This window comes from Varanus komodoensis, unplaced genomic scaffold, assembly GCF_004798865.1.
Source record: "Varanus komodoensis strain SLA01 unplaced genomic scaffold, ASM479886v1 scaffold15, whole genome shotgun sequence".
Lineage (NCBI taxonomy): Eukaryota > Metazoa > Chordata > Lepidosauria > Squamata > Varanidae > Varanus > Varanus komodoensis.
Window position 1 is genome coordinate 8,166,051 of NW_025335440.1, and position 19,415 is coordinate 8,185,465.

Sequence of the window (19,415 nt, forward strand, 5' to 3'; positions counted from 1 at the left end):
AGAACCCCCCTGCCTTCATGCCAGTCGCCCTTCCCTGGGTGGAGCAGCAGTGGCGGGTCTCCGACTGGAGGGATGCAGCTGAAGGGCCAGCACTGGGAAGAGGAGGGGTCCCTCTGGTGCCCACCAAGGCATCACGCTTCGGCACAGAGAATGGCCCCGTTCTGAAAGGGGGGTCCTTCCAGTGCTACCCAAATGCGTTTCTCCACCTGGGAAACGATGCCTCTCCTAGAACAGGGGAGGACTATAACATGTGGTGTCTGTTACATTATTTAGCCAGCAGAGGTCCTGGTGGGGAATTCCATGCCTCCCAAATACCCTTCTGCATCCCTTTTTATGCAGAAATAGGTGCTGTTTTAATATCAATATCTACATCAATAGTATTTTTCTATCTAACCCTAACCCTTAGCATAGTATGTATACTATTTTATTTAAACGCTATTTTAACTGTTAATGGTTTATTTCAAATTGACCAGGCTGGGTCCACTATTCTATTCTATTTTATTTTCTGTATTTTATTCTATGTATTTTAATTATTTGATGATTTTATGATTGTAAGCTGCCCCGAGGCTCATGCGATGGGGCAGCATATAAGTTGTTTAAATGAATGAATGAATGAATGAATGAATGAATGAATGAATATATTGCTAATATACAGCATTTAAGTAAACAATCTAACAGCTAAAACAATGTCAGTACAAAATGAGGCAGAATATGAGTCCCCAGGTTGGGAGACACATGCCAAGCTAGCGGGAAAGGCGAAGGACAAGTTCGGATGCTCTCGTAGTGAATGATGCAACTAGCTCAACGCCAGAAGGAAGTGCAGCGGACAAGAGGGATGGAGGTGAAAGGAAACCCCGATGCTGCGCAACACGTCCCGCTGGAACTTGGAACATGAGAAGAATGAATCGAGGAAACTGAAAACCATAAAGCCAGGAACGGAAAGCTTCAGCACTGCAGTAACCGCTGTGGGCAAGCCGATGTGGATGGGAATGGGGAATTTCAGCCTGACAAACTCAAACGTGTTATACTCTGGACACAACAAGCTCAGCAGAAATGGTGTGGCTCTGATATGGAGGCAAGAGAGTCTGACCGAATCATATTAAGCAGAATCTTGGAAACCCATCGATATAAGAGTAAGGGATGATGCTTAAAACGGAGTCAAACCGCTACTCCGGGGGCTCAGTTCTGCCAATACTGAGGGTCAGAAGCTCTCCAGGGTCTCATGCAGGGCTGCTTCCTGGAGTGGAACCCAGGACTTTCTCCAGGCAAAACAGGTACTCTCCCACGGACCCTTCAGCCCTGAAGCATATGAGCAGCTGAAGTTCCTTGCTCCAAATTGGAGCATTGCTCCACCTAGGCGGTTGCTGGGGAACATGGAACATAGACACATAGAAACAATGAGTCAGAAGGGTCCTCCAGGGCCATCTAGTCTGACCCCCGGCTCCAGCCGGCTCCACTCATGGCATGCCCGCCATGTGCATGTCCAGCCTATCCTTGAACACCCGCACCGATGGGGCTTCAACCACCTCCCATGGGGTAGCTACTGTAGGTCATCTGTGTGTATTTCCTGCAAGCAGCTGGGTGGACAGCATATGGACTGGTCTCATCCAACAGGGCTGCTCTTATCTAGCTCAGTGTTGCCAACACGGACTGGCAGCATCTCTCCAGGTTTTCAGGCAACCATCTTTAGCAACCCACCCTGGAAATGCTGGCAATTGGAGGTTCTTCATGAACAGCAAAATCCCCATGACCTCCCCTTCTTCTCTCAGGGATCCTTTATGAACAGATATTTCACAGCCCCCTGTCCATCCTGACACACCGTTTTCCAAGCCCTGCCATTATGTCAGAACGAGCCTATAAGGACCTTGGGGCAGGAAATCCCCTCCCCGGTTGTTCCTCTGATCTCAAATGCTTCTGGAAAGTGAAATTAGCAAGCTCAATGATATAGATCTGATTCACCGAAAATGCACCCAATTAAAAGGCATAACTTGGCCGCTGGAAGAAACCACCTAGAATGCCTCTCTGCAGAGCGATCGACATGCACTGAAAGAAAAAATCCAAGTCCCACCTGCACGAGCCTCTCTTTTTGACAGAAGCACACAAATCTGCAAAAACAACACAAGGAAATCTTTTGAAAAGCATACTTACAAGGGATGACGAAGTCAGCAACGTGAAAAAGAGGATGCAACAGCTCCGGAGGTGTCTGGAATTCATGTTCAGGAAACGGAGAAATTCCCCACTTGGAAAATCCCCCTTTGCTCTGCTCCCTGTTGCTGATCTGTGGCTTTGCCTTTTGGCACATGGATGACCAAGATGATTCAGGGGGAGTTGGGGGTGGACGGGGGCAGGCGAAGAGACTCGATCTTATTAATAATTCTCTCTGCTGTGATTGGTCTTCTACCTGTGTCTCTGTGCCACACGTTCTGAGAAATCTGCCACTTGCTGCCAACAAGAGATGGTCAGTTTAAAAAGCATCATGAAAGCAGGCTTGGTTAAGTCATCTAAATCCATTCAGCCCAGAGACACCTGCAGAAGGCAGCAGGATTGTCTGGGCTACCTTATCGGCCAGTGTGGTGTAGCGGATAAAGTGAGCTTCCCCCAGTCCGCTCCCCTACAGGTGTCATAGACTAAATTCCATGTGCTCCAGCCAAGGATGCTGGGAGTTGTAACCCAAACCATATGTGAGGGGGCACCAGGCTGGGGGTGCTGGTACAAAGAGCTGGGCTGAAATTTTAGAGGTCTGTGTTTAAATGACTGTGACATTTGCCAGCTGGTTGTTGATTGCTTGCTGCCATTCACCCAGCTCCAGGTCGGTGTCGTGATCTTACGGTTCCTCTCTTTGCACACTCAAAGCCACAGTCCTTTCTGGCAAAATGTTCTTTATTGACCAAAGCAGTTTCCAGAAGCGCAAACACACAGAATGAATCTCTGAGCTTGCACAGAGCAGTTCATCGAACCCATTCTAGTATTTACCTCTAGGAACTCGCCTTAAGAGTATGGTCGGTCCCCAATTAAATTAAAAATACTTCAAGAGGCTAAAGAGAATGGGGGCTTTGGTCTCCCTGACTGGATGCTGTACTATCAAGCTTCTGTGTTAACATGGCTAAAAGAGTGGATAACTTTAAGAAATAAGACAATCTTGTATCTTGAAGGGCATGATCTGCAAATGGGCTGGATGCTTATATGTGGTACGAAAAGGCTAAGCTACATGGCTCTTTTTTAAGTCACTATATTAGAAAAACATTAATGTCGGTGTGAGAAAAGTTAAAGATAAAATTGCATAATGAATTACCAAGATGGCTTTCACCTATGGAAGCTTTGGTATATCCAAATACATTGAACTTTGAAGGGATCATAAGGTATGATGACATTTTGGATAAGGATGGAGGATTGAAATTGAATCAAGAAACACAAGAACAAGGATCTAATATCTCTTGGTGGCATAAGGTGCAGATACAATCGAGATATGCTAAAGACTATAAAAGGTGGGGTTTTTATAAGGACTTAACAGCATTTGATCAGGTGATGTTTAAATCAGATGACAAAATGATTAAAAGACTATATAATTTTTTACTCGATAGGAGAATGGAAGATGAACAGGTTAAGGAAACTATGATAATGTGGGCACAAAACTTTGGATATAATATTGAATTAGAAAAATGGCAAAAACTCTGGGACAGAAATATTAAGGTAACATTAGCTTCTTTGTATAAAGAGAACCTGTATAAAATGTTGTATAGATGGTATTTGTTGCCAAATAGATTAGCTAAGATGTTTCGAAATATGTCAAATGGATGTTGGAAATGTAAACTTAAATTGGGTAATTTCTATCATATATGGTGGACTTGTGATAATGCAAAAAAGTATTGGATTAAAATACATAAATGGCTTGAGGAAATGTTACACAATCTTTAGCTTTTAAACCTGAAATTTTCTTATTGGGCATTATACCTGCTGATATTAGTAAACAAGAAATGTACTTGATTTTACATGTAATCACTGCGGCGAGGATTGCATTTGCTCAACTCTGGAAAAGTGAAGAATCACCCACCAATGAACTGATCCTAAAAAAGATCTTGGACTGTGTGGAAATGGATAGACTGACCTTGTCATTGAAGGAGAAAGAAGATACTGAATTCTATCAAACTTGAGACTCTTTTTATTATTGGCTAGAGAAACTAGGACTTCATATAGATTATAGGACTTTGTATAGATTAAGTTTCTATCTTATCAGTCTCAGAGTCTGGGGAGTCTGGCCTTGAGATGAGCACCTCTGCTCCTCTCATCTCAACATCTGGAATTGGCCCACATTCCACGGCCTCCTCTTCCTCGGAGTCCCAGTGAGGAGGCCTTGAGAATGTGGGAAAAGCAACTGCCTTTCTCACTCCCAACAGCTGGGTCCAGAAACTGCTTTCTATGGGTGGAAGGACTCGGCTTACTGAAGGTGCCATGACCCCAACTAAGGGGGTTCCTTCTCTCTTCAACACAAGTGGATGCCTACATTTGGAAACGGAACACAGAAAATGTGCGTTTCTGGAGAATGCCCATTCTATCTGCAGTTGCAATCCCAACTGGAATGGGATGGAAGAAATAACTCTCTCACACACACACACACACACACACACACACCCTCGACCCTGAGCAAAGTTTCAGATGAAATTCTGTCGCTCATTTTCATGAAGCTGCCGAACAGATTCAGACTGACGATATGGGGGAACACACACCAGTTAGAGACAGAATATGGAACGACTCAGGATTCCGTGCAGGCACGCACGCAAGACAACTTCAGGACAAATCCTGAGCCAGATTCAGGCATCACCAGAGGGCAAAGAGGTCTGATGGCCCCTCCTCTTGGTGCTGCATGAGTTCCCAGTACCTTTTCCACTTCGCACAATCCCCCTTCTCCTTTCCCCATACACTTGGCCTTATACTGGTGGCAAGAATGGCTGCCACACTTCTGGAAGGCTCCATGGCTCCATCCCACACGCCATTTCCCCCAGCAAACCTGCCCACATTTCCATGGATGTGAAATGCTCTGGAAATTATCCATCACCCAGCTCCTGGCACCAGGAGTCCTGGGAGATGCAGTTTCCCCTCTCCCAGACATCCATACAAAGAATGCTGGGACCCACGGGGAAAACTACATTTCCCAGACTCCCTGACCCCTGGGCTGCTGCCATGTGCAAAGCACCAGGGAGTAAGAGACCTTTCGGAGTTGAACACGTGGGTCATGCAAGTGGCATGCATCCCTCCTGCGTGCTTGCCAGGCGTCAGCCAACGTGACCTGAACACAAACGAAATGGAGGCAGACCTGAGCATCAAAGGAAAGTGAGTGATACTCAGCGCACGGTAAGTATTTATTATTTATTTTATTTATTAAAACATTTTTATGCCGCCCCATTCGCCAAAGCCTCGGGGCGGCTTACAACAATAAATAAAACCACATAAATTAAAATATACATATTAGAATACTAATAATAATTTAAAACACAATATACACACAATATAAAATAAGCCGCCCTGGCCAGATAAAATTCAATAGTATTAATAGTTAAAATGCCGCTTGAATAAAAAGGTCTTCGCCTGGCGCCGAAAAACAAATAACGACGGCGCCAGGCGGACCTCTCTGGGCAGCGCATTCCATAGATTGGGCGCCACCACTGAGAAAGCCCTCCTCCGAGTAGCCACCCTCCTAATTTCTTTCACGGAGGGCTCCAGGAGAAGGGCCTCTCCTGCTGATCTCAGGGGGCGACTGGGCATATATGGATGTAAGCGCTCCTTCAGGTAACCAGGACCCAAGCCGTTTAGGGCTTTATAGGTCATAACCAACACCTTGAATTGGGCCCGGACTTCAATGGGGAGCCAGTGAAGCTGACAGAGGACTGGAGTCATGTGAACATAACGCCCCGTCCCCGTCAGCAGCCTGGCAGCTCTATTCTGAACCAATTGAAGTATCCGGACCGTCTTCAAGGGTAGCCCCATGTAGAGCACGTTACAGAAGTCAAGTATGGTGAAGAAGGTGGATTCTCCTTGGATGTGCGGCTGACACGAGCCGATAGCGCATCCTTTGCACCGTGTGCCTGGAGGAGATGCTCTGCCATGCTGTTACTTTTCCCCTCCGAGCACACGGAAAGGGAGCTGACGGCAACGCTTTCCTTTAAATGATGTCTAAAAATGGGCAGATGGGTTCTGATGATTCCGGGAAATGTTGACTAAGGATGGCTTGAAACGGCAGTTGCCTAGAAGCAGGTGTTCCGTACATATATAAAAAGCGTCGACGTGGGTGGGGGAAAGGGCCGAGTGGGGCAGCTCAAGCTGTGAGGCCTGCGTGATGCAGCTGCGGTTGCTCCCCCCCCACCTTGCCTGAACCGGGGAGAGGGAACGTGCTCGCTATCTGAGAGGTTTGCTCATTTGCCTTCCTTCCCCCAATCCATATACAGAGGGAACCAAGGAAAAGCCAAGAAAAATGTCTCTGGGAATACAACTGTGCCCATGTGGCTTTTCGGAGAACAGGGGCTGGGCTGGGAATAAGTCGGGTTCTTCCCCACTCGGTTCGGGAAGGATCTCTTTGCCTGGTGCCTCTTTTTGTCCCTCCTTCTCGGGGCCATTTGTGAATGCTGCGAAATTGACGGTTTTCTCCACTCACCTGAATAGACTAAGGTATGCATGAGGAACATGGGGCTTGCCAGATGTTGCTGGACTACAGCTCCCATCAGCAGTGTGATGCAGTGGTCAAGAGGGTATAGCCAGAAGCGTGGCACCTAGATCGAGAGAGGTATTACTGCCACTCTGTACGACTCTGGTGCGCCCGCAATTGGAGTATTGTGCTCAGTTCTGGGCTCCACATTACAGGAAGGATGTAGTCAGGTTGGAACCAGTGCAGCGAAGGGCCACAGGGTTGGTGGCCAGTTTGCAGGGGATGCCGTATGAGGCGAGGCTGAGGGAACTGGGTCCTTTCAGCCTGGAGAAGAGGAGACTCAGAGGGGAACTCTTGGTGATATCTAGGAATTTCATTTATTACATTTGTATGCCTCCCCATAGCCCATAGGGCTCCCTGGGCAGCTTACGATAGGAAAAAAGTGCATATTCCATAGAAATACAACAATACATTAAAGCAGTACAAATAAGCAATACAATATTTAACTCTAGGCAATACAAAATCAAACAAACCTTAATACAATAATATAATGCACACTGCAATACATAATATTAATACATAATAAAATATATGTGAGGGGGTGTCACACGGAGGTGGGTAGAGACCTGTTCTCCCCCGCAGAGGAAGGCAGGATGCGCTGCAACGGAGCCAAGCTCAGGGTACCGAGGTTCAATTTGAATGCCAGGAAGTACTTCCTGACAGGACACCCAGGGTATGGAATGGGCTTCCACAGGAGGTGGTTGAGGCCCCATCGGTGTGGGTGTTCAAGGATAGGCTGGACGTCCACATGGTGGGCATGTCATGAGCTGAGCTGGCTGGAGTGAGGGTCAGACTAGATGGCCCTGGGGACCCCTTCTGCCTCACTCTGCTTCTATGTTTCTATGCTTCACCCTTGACTATGCTGCCTAGGACTGACATACTTTGCAGTTCAACAGTGCCTGGAGAGATATACTGTACATTCTCAACCTCTGGAAAATTGTTGTTGTGGTTGTATCGCTGTCTCTGGTCCCTGCATTTGCACTGCATGGCGTGCACCCGTAACAGCAGAGAGACGGAGGGAAAGGCTCAGCTGGCAAAGCACGCAAGGCAGGGGAGGGTGGCGGCAGGATGCCAAGCAGGGAGGCCCACTTGGTGAAGCGACAGCCAGGTGGTGAGGCCTCGCCGGGCACTTACACTCTCTTTGAACCAGGCTGCATTTCTGCCGCTGGTGCCATCGCTTGAATGAGGCCGCTGTTCCTTGGCCAGAGGTCAGGGCTGGGTTTCTTTCTCCAGGCCAGCACACAGAGGCTCCTTCTTCCTGCAGCCCCAGAAGAGCAACTGCCAGTTGAAGCCCTGGCTCTTCTTTCTGGCCAGGAACAGGAAGGCTGCTGCCAGCCGCTGCTCCCCTTCTGGCTGAAAGATGGGCCAGATTGGCTTTCTGCTCTTCCCGGGATGGAGGGATTGCAGCACAGTGGCCCCGCTCCATCGACTCCATGTTCAGCCTTGAGAAGAGAAGGCTGAGGGCGGACGTGATATCCCTCTATAAGGACCTCAAAGGCTGCCACAGAAAGGAAGGTCAAGATCTCTTCCTGCTGATGCCGGAGTGCAGGACACGGAATAATCCGTTCAAGTTGCGAAAACCAGATCCAGGCTGGACATCAGGAAAAGCTTCCTCACTGTCAGAGCAACACGGCAGTGGGACCAGCTGCCTGGAGGGGTGGGGGGCTCTCCCACACTGGGGACATTCAAAAGGAACTGGGCATCCATCTGAGCTGGATGGTGTAAATGGGTATTCTGCAACAGCAGGGGGTTGGACTGGATGGCCTTCATGGCCCCTTCCAGCTCTACTATTCTATGACTCTGTGTGTGTGCGTGTGTGTGTGTGTGTGTGAAAAAGAAAGAGAGGGAAAAGAAGAATGAGCATACCCATGTGCAGTATGAATGCACACACCGTTCTTTCCCCACAACCAAGAAATTTGATTGAATGGGACTGCAGGCGAGAAATGTCCGACTTTGCTTTCACAAAGACTCCGGAGTGAGTCTGCAAGAACTGGAAAGAGTTATTTCGTATGCAGCAGCAAACCCAGGGCAGATTGCCGTGGAAACAATTCAAATTGCCTGGTTAGCTCTCAGGTATTTATTTCTGCAAAAAACTCCACATGAAACAAATTCATCTACCTGTTTGGCCGGCTACATCATGATGCACTGATTATGTTTGTTTCTGATACAGCCAAAAGTGATGAGGCCAAGTCAGTATAATTTAGGTAGCTCCTCATCATGACATGTTTCTATGCAAAAATGTCTCTCCTTCATGGGAGGTATAAATGGACCATCCCAGTGGTGCCAATTTGCATATTGATTAGGTCCATCAGATACTTTCCTACTAATAATCCCATTTTCCCCTACGTGGATGGATTTTATGCTCTCTGCAGGCTATGAATTAAAGGAAAGTGAAGACTAGAGGAAATGCTCTCAACTCCAGTTGGTTTGGAGCGGGACATGTGCTAATAGTGAACTACCGGAAACCTTTGAAAGATTTGTCAGGGAAAGCATGGTATAAGAATATACGGACCATTACATTGGCAAAACGAATTATTGAGACAGATCTAGATGCAAAGACAAGGAAAAGAATTAGACCCAAATGTGCCTTTATTGATTTAATTAACTTTAATTTAATTCTTTAATTAAGAATTTTTCCTCTTTCCTTGGCGATGCAAGCCAAGAGGAAGTCCTCGGAAGCTTGTTGAATAGCAGTGGTGCAACCGGCCAGCTTTCCTCTTCCATGTCATGTCCAGCCAAAGCTGTTGGGGCAACTCAGTTCTCCAGCAATTCCAACTCATAGACATGACAATGAGGATCCAAGTCTGGGGAGCCAACCCCCCCCCCCCCAAAAGAGCTTCCTCACACAACCCTATGCTTGAGTAGGTAGGTCTAGGATTCCAGCATTAACTGGTTTCTATACTTGTTTGGGACTGCAGGCGGCGCAGTGGTTTAAACCACTGTGCTGCTGGGCTGGTTGATGGACAGGTCGCCGGTTCGAATCTGCACAACGGGGTGAGTTCCCGTTGCTCCGTCCCAGCTCCTGCCAGCCTTGCAGTTCGAAAGCATGCAAATGCAAGTAGGTAAAAAGGTACCACTTCAGTGAGCAGGTAACAGCGTTCCGGGCACTTCGGTGCCTACTCATGCCAGCCACATGAGCACGGAGACCGTCTGCAGACAAAAGCTGGCTCCCTCGGCTGGGAAACGGAGATGAGCACCGCCCCCTAGAGTCAGGCATGACTGGACTTCACGTCAAGGGGAAACCTTGACCTTTACCTTTATATTTGTTATGTTGGGCCACCAAATCATCAAGTAGAAAATGCCAGTCCAGCGCAGGGGCTCCCCATTAATACATGACTGGTGGGCTGTCTTTCCCATGGGGGGTTGCAACATGATGCTTGGCCTGTGTTTGCAACCTGTCGAATCCTGAAGTGGACAGCAGCAATCAATAGTGAAAGCTCCTTGGCCCATTTACCACACTTCATTAAAGAGACAGCCGCGTTAAATGCCATGAAACTTTCCAAGCTAAAAGGATTCTTACAAATTAAACCAGCTAAAACAATGCATTATATAGAATAGATTTGTAAAGGAGCTGGGATGGGTACTCCCTCAAGCCATTAAAAAGCCTAGAGTGTCTTAAAACGCCATGGAATGAAGGATCATCTTTCACCCTGCACCTAAAGGGGGGCAAGGTTGGCCCCAGGTGGGCCTCAGTGGGGAAATAGTCCATTGCTGCAGAGGGGCCGCCACTGAGGAGGCTTCTCCCCGTTGCTGATGTCCTCCAAGCCTTCCTCAGAGTTGGCACTCATGAGTTAACTCATTAAATTCTGTTAATGGTTGGGTCTTGCTGGATCATGACTGGGGGAGGTGCTCTGCTGGTCATTCTTTATCTTCTAGCCCCCAGATATGGTGCTGTCCTCTAGTAGCCCTTCAGAGAACTGCCCTCCGCAAAGCAGGACACACGGCCACGCCTAATGCAGGGTGGCTTTCACATCTGGGGTTCCACACCCGCACCGCCAAATTCCTCCTTGCTTCTCTGGTCCAGTTGCATTGTGACCCCAACCAGTGCCAGCTGGTGTTGGTCCACGGTGTGAGCAAAGATGGTAGTGTATCCTGCAGTGGCTTTTCCCCAGCTCACGTTCAGACATGGCAAGCAAGGTTGCCCGTTAGCGTGGGCATAATGTCTTCAGGATGCACGAGGGCCAGGATCTCCTTCTGAGAAGATTGTGTCAACTCAACAAAGCACCAGCCGGCCCATTCCTCTGCAGTCAGAGGCAATTAGATTATCCATTCACAGAGCCTGCCTAGTCCCCCATTTTCCCCTTGCATGAATCTGTTTCCGCTCTTGGCGGGCTGGAGCCGAGCCTGCACTTCTTCTGGAACTACGATGGGCCCCATGTTCCCCACCCCCACAGACACACACACAGCTAATCTAATTTCACCCTGCCACCTTGCAAATCCATTGCTCAGTTTTCCCTTATTAACAGCTCATTGAATCGTGCCTCTTGTGGGTTATTCCTTCAACCATGTCTACAAAAACAAGCCCCAATTACCAGCTTTTTATGTTTCTCCTAGATGGGATAGATTCTAGCTTTTCAACACAAAACTTTAGATTTTTCTGGGATCTTCTTAATTATGAAGGGAAAGTTTGGATTAAGAAATGTGGGGGAAACATTGATGTTACAGGGAAATATACAAATCTCTATCCTTCAGTTATTGACTGACTGGTCTGGATAAAACATTTCCCTTAATCATTCAAATAAATTAGGTGATGGAAAGTTCTTCCATATTTTCAGATGCACAAGGACCTCTTAAGTATCTACCCATTTCTTGCCATTTTCCATGGATTCTCCATGGCCTTAGGAAAAATAAAAGTCTAAGATTTTTGGAAGAATAATAACAGTTTCAGCTTTCGAGGTTGGTGTTTTTAACTACAGTTTATGAATGAACCAAAATATGGGTGTTTGGGCTGCTTTTGTTGAAGTTTGTGCATAATAATCTTTACTAATAATATGTCTTGCTGCATATACAAGACAGAGGTGGATATAGAATATCCAGGTTGTCTGGAATAGATCTATGTCAGAAAATTGCCATCCTTTACTTTATGTTTGCCCCTTTTTCCCTTTGTTTTGGATTTGGCTTTGATTTCAAACTAGAGGACTTAAAAATTAATCCTTTGTTTCTTGGATATCTCCCATTTAGAAATATACGAAGACTCAAGGAATCATTGAGCCATACCAATGGTCCATTCTGTCCATCCCTTTCAGTCCTGATTCCTGCTGCATTTCTAACTTCATATTCTAGATCTAGGAAGAGGGGTTTTTAGAAAGTCCATTGGAAACACCCTTCTAAGGAGGCGTTGGCCTGGGTGAGGGGCGTGTCCCGCTCAGGGTCTTCTTGCTTGTGACCCCAGTTAAGCATCTTCAGGTCAGTGTTTTATTTCTCTAGCCCCCAGACATGCTTGGCATAGTCTTCCAACATCAGTTTGCTTTGATTGTGCATATTATTATTATTATTATTATTATTATTATTATTATTAGAACATTTCTATGCCACCCCTTGCCGAAGCCTCGGGGTGGCTTACAACATTATAAAATACAATACAATATAAAAATAACAATATAAAATTAAAATTAATAATATAAAATAAATAAAAATATAAACGATATAAAAGAAGTTATAAAAGAAAAGTTATAAAAGAAAAGAAAAGAAGTCACCCTGGCCAGATAAATAAGTAAATATTGTTAACAATTAAAATGACGTTTAAATAATATGCTTTGGCTTGCAAACTGCCTTAGAAATCTTACTGCAGTACAGCAGGAGAGAAAAATTCCATTCCAGCAATGAATGGCATTGCCTTACAACTGTTATGAGACCACTGCTAAAGCCAATTCACAGTTTCAGGAAAACTCTGAGATGCAATTTTCAGAGAGGAATGGGTTTTTCTTAACTGCTCATTCACACACTGAAGAACACAGAGATTGTCCGATATCCATGCCCAAGGATAACCGGGCCATCTCCTTCACTTGTAACAACAAACTCTGAGCTCCCAGAGAGTTTTCACACATGTTTTCCTCCCTGTGGCATGGAAGGATAAGGGCAGAGGATTCCTTTTGATGAGTTCTGCCTCATCCTTCATCTGTTAGCCAAATCGCTATTTTTCTAGCTAGACAACCCAGTTAAATTGTGTTTTTGGAGAAAAAGAAAGTCATGGATAATTACACTTTCCTGATATGAGATATCTGGGGAATGCCAGGCTAGGAAAAGCTACTCTTCCTGGTTATATAGGCAGGAAATCTTGCCTGCTTGCCCCCTTTAGGCTGTGCCATGTTGGTAGCTCAAGGACGTACCTTCCCTGGAACCTTAAAGTTCAGCCTGTGGGGGCTTTTGCCCAGTTCCTTGTCATGGCAATCTACAACTTGGAAGCACAGGAGATAAACCTTGTCAAATCCTTTGTGCAACCGTTCAGCAAACCTGTGATTTTCACGGAAGCCAATTCCTATGCAAGAATCGACATTCATCCAAGATAAAGATGAAGCTGAAGGTTCAATGCAGAATTGCTTTTTAACTGTAAAGAAGTAAGTCCGACTGAGTTCAGCTTTGACTAGTCCCCGGCAGGGATGTGCGGACCTTGGGCAACCCTCTGGATTGCAGATGCCATGCATGCTGGCTCAGCGAAAGGGTCTGCTAACTCCAACACGGATTACTTATTCCCAAGAACCTTTCCATGCAATTGCAACTTTTGGTTACAATTCTGTACCCACTTATTGAAAGTAAGTTCCATTGAACTCATCGGGATCTACTCTGGTACAAGATATATATATATCTATAGAGAGAGAGAGAGAGAGAGGGATAACATTTCAATTCTCTTCTTTTTTATTTAAATGCTTATTTCTCTTCTCTGATATACAGTTTTTGCCAAAGTGATGTCAACACCAAAATGCTGCATTCTGTTACAATCTAGACATGGGTACGGGCATGACACGGGCAGTCCTTTGAACCGCTGTTCCTTTGACTTCTCATAATGTCAAGTGAGTCAAATTCTTTTTCTCTCTGGCTTTTCCCACTGTGTCTGAGGTGCTTTCCCCCACCCGTTTTTTCCAAACAGAAAAATAGACTTTCTGTACAGCTTCAGAACCAACCCCACTGGCTGCTTCCCAGAAGAGATGCCAGGAAAGATTTCAAAAATGGCACAGGCTGGCAACTCTTGATGCTCCGAAGAGAAAAGAAGAGCCAGAGAGAGCATTTTAATTCTGAAGGAATCGGGATCTCCCAGGACACACGGAGCTCTGTCAGTTTCCAAGGAAAGTTACGGCCACTCCGCTACTCACACGCTGAGCCCTCAAAAGGAGCATTCTGTGCTTTGCTTTGTCTTCAAAAAGACATCACTTCCCCAAAGTAGCCATTCTGACTCCCGCGGGCTCAGAGGTCAAAGAAATTGGGCCATAGTTGGGCCGTTTGAACCTGGCATGGAACTACTTGCCCTCTTTCTCCTGGATTCAGGACAGGAGTAAATATTCAGTTGCTCAGGGGTTATAAAGAGTGAGGGGGAAGCATTTCTGTTGTGCAGGACTGAGGTTGGCTTGAGCCCGTGCTTGAAAGCTGCAGAGGAGACGCGAGCAGAATGGAGGGGGCTTGGAGGAAAGGGGAATGGCCGAGGCCTGGGCACTGCGGATTTGGGAGGCAGGAGCCCGCCAGTAGTGTGAGTCAGAGCCTGCTCTTACTTAAAGGCTCTGAGTGGGTCCCATATTGGATATATTTCGCACAGACGCTCATAGCCCCATTACTCCTGAATCTCAAGCAATGCTCATCTTCTTCCTCTCTCCCCAGTAAGGCCTACACCTACGATTTTCCATTGTGACCAAAAAGCAAGATATTTTGTCTTCTCCTGTGCATATTTTCGTGGCAGTTACACACTGAAATTTTCTCAATTCTTTTCTGATGTTTTCTTGATGTTTGCAGGATTTACTCCCAAGTGAAGAGGGGTTGCTTTAGGACCTAAGCCAAGGTAGGTTGTGATGGTCATTCTCTATCTCTCTTCGTAGAGGCTCCTATTCCACCAGCCAGATATGCACAAGTGGGTAGCCAGGTGACCTCATTTACTGAGGGCGATCCTCTGTTTGAAGGGTGTGTGTTTCCCCTGGCTACAGCCTTCCCCAGAATGGAGAAATGGACTGGATCCCCCTTTAAATTATAGTAACTAAAATCTAGTTGCTGAAATGAAATGGAGACTTTTGTAAAGTGCACAATGAAAAACTATCTACCTAATAAAAGTGTTTATTTGAGTCCTTGAATTTCTAGGTAGCCCCATATGAAAAGGAGCACAGTTTGAAAGACCGGCACAAAAATTCACATGGCATGGAAACCGCACCAAAGCAGCCATATGGAGTTGTGGGAGCACAAAACTAAACAGATGCCCAGAATCAAGCCTGGAATGGACTTGGCTGTGAAAAACAGAAGAAGTTTGTGAAACCAGACCCGGTATGCCTCTTCATCTCAGGCTACCTGGCCGCTGGATTTTCTCTCCATAGTATGATTTCTACTCTAAAATTATAATAAGGACAAGCCAGGAAGAAATTTACACTGAGGATGAGCCAAAAAGAAATCTGATAGGTGGTATTGGTATTTCATAGCAAATGAAATTTACTGTATTCTTCAAGCAGCTGGAGTCTGATTCTCCTAAAACAAAATGCCCCAGTATTGAAAGAATGGATTAGTCCCAGATTTGGTCCTAGTTAGAGTAGTAGGCCCATTGATATTAATGGAACTGTAAGCCATGACAAACTTAAATCCCATTGACTTCAGTTGCTCTGTTCCAGACACAACTGACTCTGGATCCAAACCAAAGTCATCTGTGCCTTAGTGACGTGTTTTCCATTGCGGCTGCCATTTTGTGACCCAAAATTCCCTTTGCCAGGTATGGGCAGTTAGTGATCCTACAGGTGTTTTGGCCTATAACTCCCATCAGCCCTTGCCAGCACAGCCCATGGTGAGGGGTCATGGGGGTGAAATCGGAAACTGCTTTATATGGAATCAGACCATGGGTCCATCTAAGCCAGTTTTACTGACACTGACTGGCAGCTGTTCCCAGGTTTTCAGGCAGTTCTTTCCAGCTGTTCCTGGTGATGCCACCTCTTGAACCCGGGGCCGACTGCGTGCACAGGGGTGCTGGCATTTTCCACGGTTACCAGCCAAAACATCTGAAGAGCCACAAATTGCCAACCAGTGCTCTCCAGAAGGATGGCTTGTGATAGCTCAGCCTCATTCCTGGTGCATTGTGGGTGCAAAATGGCATCTGCCTGTCAGAGGAGTGTGTAGGGGAAATGTTTGAAAAGGAAGAGCAGTGGAACGCCGGCGACTCCGCACCTCCCCCCTTCACTGGACTGAAAAGCCTGCTTTCATTTCGCCCTATTATCCATGGCCCCAAAATGCAGCCTTCAGCAGACAGCAGTCCGTGTGCTTCCAAATGGGAGGCTGGGGGGGGGGGGGGGAGGGGGGAAGAAAGCGAGCAAGAGAAGTCCCAAGCACTTCCCAGCAAAGGCACTGAAAAACTCCCCGTCTTTGCCAAGGATCGCTGCCTCCATTTTCCCCGGGCCACAAGGGAGCTTTTTGTCTCTCAAATGGCAAAGCGAATGAATAAATACTTCAGTTCCACCACCATCTGCCTTCGGGGCCTGTGCACCACACACTGAAGAAGCTTGTCAGCCAGCGAAGAGAAGCAGCTCTTAAAGAGTTTCAGCAGTCACCGTGCAACCGAGGCACGAAGGAAGCGGCTGGGCATGGTCCGAAAGAGGCAGAGAGGGGGCTGGCTACCTGGCCAGCCCCAGTCCCTTTGAGGGCCAGGCGGAGCTTGTCTCCTACTGCAGAAGTCCCAACAGCAGCGCCAGAAAATAAGAATGCTGCTTGTACCTCTTGGGAGAACTTCCTTAGGAAGGTGCTCATGGCGAATGCACAAAATGCTGTAGGAGATATGGTGACCTCGATTGTCTTCCTCCTCCAGTGAGTCCACCTGGCCCCCACCATGCCCATAGATGGCCTTCTCAGTTGGCCCTGTTGGGTGGAGGCCCTTGGCAGGTGTCCCCGCACGCCTCCCCTTGACGTCAGTGTATGGGCATCTGGACACGTCCTGGGAATGGGCCGCGGCTCAGTGGTGGTGCACATTCCCATGCAGAGGAGCTGGCTTCATTCCCGGGAAGCATCTCCAGGGAACCTCAGCCAACCCCTGCCTGGAACCCTGGGGAGTCTCTGCCAGTCAGTGTCAGCAGTCCTGGGCTGAGGCACGGGGAGGGCCTGATTCAATAGAAGGAGGCCTCCTACATCCCGATCTCTGACCGGCTAACTTCCCTCTGTTGGGTTCTTTTTCCAAACTGATCTGCACTTGTGAAAATTGCTTCTCTGGCTTGGAGCAAGGCAAGGCAGTGTTCTGCCAAAATCTGCCCTCCACTTTCCCCAACACACACCCATAAAGAGTTTTGGCGTCGTGCCCTTTAGAATTTGTGTGTGATGTTTTTGAGCAGATTTATCATCCACGTGTCCAAGATGCTGAGTTTCCTTCTTTTGACCATTATCCCCATATCTGCCCAATTTCCTGATCTAAAACAGTCCCATGGGAGGAGGTTTTTGCCTGTGATTTGCTGCAGTGGGAAAGCCCTGAAGCACAGGAAGGTGGGGGAATTTGGAGATTGCCAAGGAATGTACAATACATACCTCCTTGGCCACTGGAAGTTGGATTCAGGTTTGCATTGGACCCAGCCTGTTAACAAATTGGGCATCTCAAGAATTTGGACTGCAACCTATTCAAAGGTACAAATCCATCCAGCTCCAGCTCAACTTCCCAGCACCAGTTTTAAGGGAACCCATCCAAGCCACCTGTCAGTCATGCTCAGATTCCCTTGAAACCTGGGAAGAATCACTGTCATGGGTTCCCAAGCTCCTGGAGAGTCATGGATGGATGGCCTATAAAAAAAATAAAATAATAAATATCAACGCAAGAGAACCAATGGGTTCTCCTTTGTTGGGGATGAAACAGCCTATCATGGGTAATGTAAGCTGGATTCATACAACACAACAACCGAGCAATGATTGTTATCCTTGGTTGGTTTTTGCATCATGCAAACTATGCCAAAAAATGCCACGTTGGTTTGTCCCCAGATTCTACACTTCATCAGTGTGCATGTGCTCTGTGTGGCCCATCAGAAAATGTAGAAGTTTGTTGAAAATTCAGAACAAGCGTAGCCTTCGTAGCTCACCAGAAGGATGTGGGCATTGCACCGAAGGCTAACCTGAGTAACACTGCAGGACATGGTGTTTTGAACGTAAGAGCTGGAACTGGAACTGTATGACCTTTTCTCTGACATGTTTATTATTTGGGAAGTTAGACTGGAAGCGTTCCACACTTTTTTCAGATTACATTTCCTGATTTGTCCATGTTCTGGCTTGCTACACTATGTATTCATTGTGCTTTTGAAATATTCAACTCTGTTTGATCTCTGCACATCGATACGAGAAACTTGAGTGACAAGAGGTCCAGCTGGTGCAGAAGTTGCAAAATGATTTCCATCCAATGTCCCCTCCGAGGCATTTGTGTGTAGGTGCATCTGTTCTGAAAGACACCCATTAAGGAACTCAACAAATTTGTTATTGTTGTTGTCGCAAAGTCATGTCTGACCCATCGTGACCCCATGGACAACATTCCTCCAGGCCTTCCTGTCCTCCACCATCCCCCGGAGTCCACCTAAGCTCACCCCCACTGCTTCAGTGACTCCATCCAGCCCCCTCATCCTCTGCCGTCCCCATCTTCCTTTGCTGTCAATTGTTCCCAGCATCAGGCTCTTCTCCAGGGAGTCCTTCCTTCTCATTAGGTGGCCAAAGTATTTGAGCTTCATCTTCAGTATCTGGCCTTCTAAAGAGCAGTCGGGGTTGATCTCCTCTAGGACTGACTGGTTTGATCGCCTTGCGGTCCAAGGGACTCACAGAGTCTCCTCCAGCACCACCATTCAAAGGGCTCAATCCTTTGGCGCTCAGCCTTCCTTATGGTCCAGCTTTCACAGCCATGCATTGCAACTGGGAAAATGATAGCCTTGACTATACGCTGTTTTGTTGGCAGGGTGATGTCTCTGCTTTTTAGTATGCTGTCTATGTTTGCCATAGCTTTCCTTCCCAGGAGCAAGTGTCTTTTAATCTCTTGGCTGCAGTCCCCATCTGTGGTGATCTTGGAGCCCAGGAAAATAAAATCTGTCACTGCCTCCATTTCTTCCCCGTCTATTTGCCAGGAAGTGAGAGGACCGGATGCCAGGATCTTAACTTTCTTAATGTTGAGTTTCAAGCCAACTGTTGCACTCTCCTCCTTCACCCGCATCAAGAGGCTCTTTACTCAACAAATTAGCAAATTAGCAAATGTGCATCTTAGCAAATTGGTCCCAAAGGCTTGTGCGCATGCAGGTCACTCCCAACGGAAGGGTGTTTTTAAACATGGATTATACTTGGGCAAATGATTGGTCATGCGCAATCCACTTGTTACAATAAGAAGGAAAGACAGCATTTCAGACATGCAAAGCAGAAAAAAAAGGGTGGGGGAAAGTATCCATGCACAGGATTTGATGGTGAGGAAATTGAGCACAAAGCCTAGTCGGCAGCCAAACTGTGAACCTCTGTTCAGGGAAGATCAGTCAGAGAACGCACAGGATGAGTCCAGGTTGAAACGGGTCGGACTGCAAGTTCTGGGGGAATCCTTGCAGCT

At 46.9% G+C, this 19,415-nt stretch overlaps 1 protein-coding gene across 1 annotated transcript in view; it reads right to left on the minus strand.

The window, feature by feature from the left end:
* Nucleotides 1–13,197, minus strand: part of GHRHR (growth hormone releasing hormone receptor) — a 31,311-nt gene extending 18,114 nt beyond the window's left edge. Inside the window, exon 1 of the mRNA XM_044424987.1 lies at nt 13,027–13,197. Coding sequence (XP_044280922.1) covers nt 13,027–13,197 — 171 coding nt within the window. The remainder of the gene's footprint in view (nt 1–13,026) is intronic.
* Nucleotides 13,198–19,415: the final 6,218 nt, after the last annotated feature.